Source organism: Miscanthus floridulus, chromosome 12 (genome assembly GCF_019320115.1).
Source record: "Miscanthus floridulus cultivar M001 chromosome 12, ASM1932011v1, whole genome shotgun sequence".
NCBI lineage: Eukaryota > Viridiplantae > Streptophyta > Magnoliopsida > Poales > Poaceae > Miscanthus > Miscanthus floridulus.
In genome coordinates this window covers 63,984,120-63,989,406 of record NC_089591.1, presented here as the reverse complement: position 1 = coordinate 63,989,406, position 5,287 = coordinate 63,984,120, and the positions used below count along the sequence as shown (strand labels likewise).

Genomic DNA, 5,287 nt, shown 5'->3' with positions numbered 1-5,287 from the left:
GCTTGTCTAGAATTCATGTTGTCGTCCACTTGAAATAGAGAAGACTTTGAGCGCCTAGCAATCTTGTCTAGAAGATTTTCAGACCATATACGTACTCCGTTTACAGGTCAGAACAAAATAGAATCGTCGTTTCGTCATGCTATATTTTCACTATTTAGCCTAGTATGGAAATTGGACAGAGAACAGAATGGCAAGGAACCCCTGAGGCTATCTCCAACAACAACACCCAAAATACAAAACTCATTCGTCCTTTGGGTAGCGTCACAGGCAAAAAGTTCAATACCTATTCGGCATCTTCTCCAACAACAAGACTTAAAAGAGAATCCTTTCTACAAATAAGTTTCCAGGAGAGATGACGTCCATATTTGGGTCGTGTCTCTCAAAAACCCAAAATAGGTCTCCCGTATAGGTACTATGTTGGAGGCTGATTTTGAGTCTCTTGCTACCCATTTTAGGTTTGGGTGCCCGCCCATATGGGTTCCTTGTTGGAGATAGTCTAATGTTCCATACCACAGACACAGATGTTTGGCAATTGCCAATTGGTCCCATTCGACTTGCTGAATTTTAACTGAAACTGACTGAAAACGCTGTTCCGACTGAATTATTGTGTGAAAAACACTGTTTCGGCTGGAAAAAAAAAAAGAGAAGCCAACCAAGCTGGCTTCTGGGTAAGAAGAACGAGGCCTGGCATACTTTATATTCTCCGTTTCTTTCACAGAAACAGAAAGCTCACCCTATCATATGCATTTGGTTTCAAAATCATCTGGCTTGATATATAGCAATAAGATCCAGGACCAGGACTGTATTATTAAGTGCTAAGAACGGAGAATGTCCCAAAGCCAAAGGTGTTTCCTCTAGCACACGCAAATCAGCTTCATTCTGATAATGGCCGGTACAGTACATAAAAAATAACTATTATACTTCTGGTAGCAGCAATTTAAACTAAAGGCACCATCGGATCACCAGATGCCTCAATCGAATTTTCAGAGCATTAATTCTACCACTATTTGCTATCACAACACCACTTGCATGATGTAGTTTGTAATGCAACAACAGCAGGATCCGTGATCCATGCTTTAGAAATCTATTAGTCAATCTTGGATTATCGGGCAAAGAAACTTAATGCGCCCAACCATTCAGTTCATATGTCAGTTTTCATCTGATTTACCTAGTAAAATGACCAACATCATTGCCACAAATATGCCAAATTATCCTCTGGCTAACCAAGAGAGCAAGAACAGCATTGTGAGACCCTAGACCAACATGTTACATTGTAGAGACACCCACACGAAGATTGCTAAATTCATTAGGCCTAGCTAATACTCCAACAACATAAGTAAAGCAATCAGAGGTGTGGAACAACCAAGACAATAGTTCCTTTGCAATGTTTTTAATTGCAAGACAAAACGCATATTACCAGAGTTAAACATGCCTGCAAGTGGTGTAGGTGTGACGATGGTTGATGGATGAGGAAGGTAAGATCAGCACCGCCATGCCGAGACAGACACAAGCTCGCCGCGCTGCCAGTAGAGTGCTAGACCCATTCCACACTTCTCCACATGGAATCCTCGGACCTGCACCCGCTTCAAGAGGCAGTCAGCTTGTGCTTCTGCAAGGTTGCTGAGCGGCACTGGAGCAAACCCGGCCGATGTAAACACTGCCCGCCAAGCCATTGCTTTTTCAGCTTTCCGCCGCCCAAGTACAGCATCCTCCACTCTCGGTTGGATCAGAAACCTCTCAATCTTACTGGCAGCATCCGCATTGGTGCCAGCAGCATCAAGTGAGTCGAGAAGGAACATACAAGACTGGAAGCAATTCATGAAGTGCTGTGAAAATGGGAGGTCACCCCGGTCACTCCCATGGTCAATAGCCACGGCAATCTTAGGAGCAAGCTGCTTCACCAACTGAAGCAACATTGGAAGTGGTGGCGTGCGTGCAGAGCAACCAACAGGGAGGCAAACAGCGACAACCTCATCGGCAGTAGGAGGAATGAGTTCCGCTGGATCAAATGCATCGAGATTGATGGCAGTGAACTCAAATGGAATGCCAAGGTCCACCGCAAATTGCGAGAGGTTCTCCCGAGTAAGATGCAGCTCAAGTGGGTGGTGGGAAGCACTTGAGACGAAGGCTGTGAGCTTCAACATTGGCAGGGAGCTGTTGCCAGTTCCACGGCGGTGTGCAAGCTCCTGCAAGAAGGAAGCCCACTGGCCACCAACACCAAGGTCGAAATCAATGATGCGGATACAAGATGAAGTTGTTGAGGCGATCTCGTCGAGAAGCGCCTGAGTGGCCGTGAAATTGGCGAACTGGAGCACAGGCGAGAGGTCGGAGAAGGACTTGTATGCACCGAGCTTGAGGGCGACGTCGAGCGGGGAGGTTAGGCGAGTGGAGCCTTGGTGGCCGTCGGTGAGCGCGAGGAGGAGGGCCTCCTTGAGGTAGGAAGCGGAGCGGAGGAAAGGCTTCCCGATTGGGGGAAGCTGCTGATTGAGCCGCGCCAATATCTCTCGCGCGCCGATGGAGTTGCCGACCTCAGCCGCCTTTGCCGCGGCAGCAAGCTCGTCCAGAAGCTGTTGATGCTGCTGCGGCGCCGGGGTTGTTTTCATCGCTCCCCGCGGCGGTTGCAGCGATGGCTGGAGCTGGAAGGGCCCTGTGGTATGCAGTGGTGGAAATGGTAGACCCTGCGGCGGCGGCGGGTGGAGCTGGTTTTGGAGGAGGAACAGGTTGTCGGGCATAGAGTGGTGGCGCTTCGGCGGGGGCGGGAGATGTGGCTGGTGCTGATGGTCGGGAAAGGTGTGGAGCGGCATGAAGAAGGAGGCCGCCGGCAGCGTCTGTTGTTGATTGAGGAGTAGACTTGCCGACGGGACTCCAAGAAGCGGGGGCTTTATGTCGCCACCGTCGTGGAAAGGCATGGTCGTGGCCGGCGGCGGCGGCTGAAGCACCGCCTCGGTTGGTAGGAGGCCGAAAGTGGAAGTGGCCTTGCTGCTGCTGCCGCTGCCGCTGGTGAGCGACCTCGCGCCGGGGGACGACAGGTCGGAGGCCAGCGCCCCGGCCGAGGCGCCGCCGCCACCGCCTGGGTGATGCTGCAGGGAGAACCCGAGCGGGTCCGAGGTCAGGAACCCAAAGCCGGCGGCATTGCCGAGGAGCGCCGGCGCCGGCGGCTCCATGTCGCCCGGCGCGGTCATGATCCAGTTGAGGAATGTCTGGTCCTGGCCGGCCACCGCCGCGGCGTCGCTGAGCATGGCGTCCCAGCCCTCCTCCCCGATGAACCCGACGTCCAGGGTTCCCGGTATGGGCGGCAGCTCACCACCGGACCACTCCTCCTTCCTCCCGCCTCCACCGCCGCCGCCGCCGCCGCCGTGCTCGCCTGGGGCCGCCCATTTGGTGGCTTCGGCGGCGGCGGCGCTGTTCTCCGAATCCGCTGCCACGCCGGATGAGTCCCCCGCGGCGCCGCACAGGGACGAAGACAGCGTCGATGTCGAGTGCGGCGGGCTCGGGCTCCGTCTGCAGTCGAGCACCGACGTCGGCTCCACCAGCAGGTCCCGTCCGCCGCCGCCCTTCCCGTCCGGCCAAAGAAGCGCCTCTATGGTCCCCGCCCCGCTCCCGTCGGCACTGAAGGGCGCCGCCCTCATGTACCTATTCGCGCATGCTAGGGCGCGCGACCCCTGCCGGCGAGATCTGGGGCGCGAGGCGGTTCCTTCTCGGTGGTGGTGGTGTCGATGCGGCGCTTGCTTGTGCGCGTGGCCGTGGAACAGCGAGGAGCAGTGTGCCTGCACCTGCCTGTTGCCGCCGGCGTGCTCGAGGCAGCCCGTGCACTCCGGCCGCCGGCACGCTCGCCCCGGCGTGAAGTGCTCGTGGCCGGTCCCCCCACGGTTGCTACTCTTCGATCCCGTGGGCAGGAGGACGGAGGATGGAGCAGCATGCAGCAGTTAGCGGAGGAGGAGGAGGAGGCGAGGCCGCGTGGGGGACGGTCGGACGGAGCTCGGAGCAGCGCGGCGTGGGGAAGGCGAGGAGGAGGCGCGCGTGGCCCGTGGATGAGGGAAGAACTGAAGAAGGAGCGGGCGGGCGGCGGCCGTTCGATCGGATGGGGATTGGGAACGATGGCACTCTACTACTCTACCCTCTCCTCTCGAGTCCAGAGAGAGGTCTCAGCGGCTGCCTGCGGCGGCAGCCCTGCTCCTGCTCTGCGAACTGCCTCGCTTGTTTCGTCGGGTGGTGGTGCGGTGCCTTGGAGTTGGCCTCCCCTCGCCCTCCCTTTCTCTCTCTACCATCGCCATGGTCCCTGGATGCGTGCAACATAAAAAAGTTTAAAAGTGTGCGCCCTCCTCTCGCTTTCTTTCCCCATCCATCATCCTCTCCCCTCTCATCCTCGGCTTTTGTTTTATTTTGATCTAACAGTCTCCACCATTCTTCTATATCTAGCCTTCACATATCATATATCATTTTTTTTTCTATGAAAGGACAAATCATAGATCTATCATCGCCGCCACTGCCATGGCCGGCGCGGATGCGAAGTAGGGCAACCCGGACCTGATCGGCACGGGCGCTCTAGAGCGAGCGTCCATCGAGCAGTGGCTGTAGACGGAGGCGCAGAGCTTCGACTCGCCCAGCGCCGAGATGGTCTACAGCCTTGCCATCTTGCCGCCCACCCTACCCAGGCAGCAGAACGACAACAACGGCAACGGCACCGGCAGCGGGTTCAACGCCAGGGACATCGCCGTGGGCAGCAACGCCGACGTGTCCAGCGGCAAGCGCGGTGCGGCCGGGTCGCAGCAGCCGGCAGCGAGCCAGAGCCAGGTGAGCCCGCAGAAGGAGGAGGAGATGCTGAAGTTGTTCGAGCAGAGGAAGGACCTGGAGAAGCTGTTGGAGGAGACTAAAAAATCCATGTGTTTTTTTCTTTTAAAACACATATGTGTTGTATAGTATTTCTGTGTTTTTAACCTCGCGTTTTTTTGCGCTTGCTTGCTTTGCTTCCCTATGTTTCCGCTGGGGGGGGGTTTGGATTTATCTTATCTGGTTTGGTTTCCCGCGAACTTAATTCGTGAACCTCGTACGTGTTCATGGGTCTTTTGACGGTTAGATGTTACATTTGGTTGTGCAGTCCAAAGCTTTTGACGGTCAGTTATTCCATTTGGTTGTGCAGTCCTATACGTGAATAGGCAATCCTGAGTAACACCATTCTAGTTACTACTTGTGAATAGATAACCTTGATCATCTGAACATGCTAACGCATATCATGAGTACCACGGTTCTAGTTACTGCTTATGAAAATACATGATGAGTACAGTGG

At 55.0% G+C, this 5,287-nt stretch overlaps 1 protein-coding gene across 1 annotated transcript; it reads right to left on the bottom strand.

Moving 5' to 3' along the window:
- Positions 1-1,172: 1,172 nt before the first annotated feature.
- On the bottom strand, positions 1,173-4,309 carry LOC136496950 (scarecrow-like protein 6). Its single transcript, XM_066492729.1, has one exon. The coding sequence runs from the start codon at positions 3,627-3,629 to the stop codon at positions 1,482-1,484; it is 2,148 nt and encodes a 715-aa protein (XP_066348826.1). The 5' UTR covers positions 3,630-4,309; the 3' UTR covers positions 1,173-1,481.
- Positions 4,310-5,287: the final 978 nt, after the last annotated feature.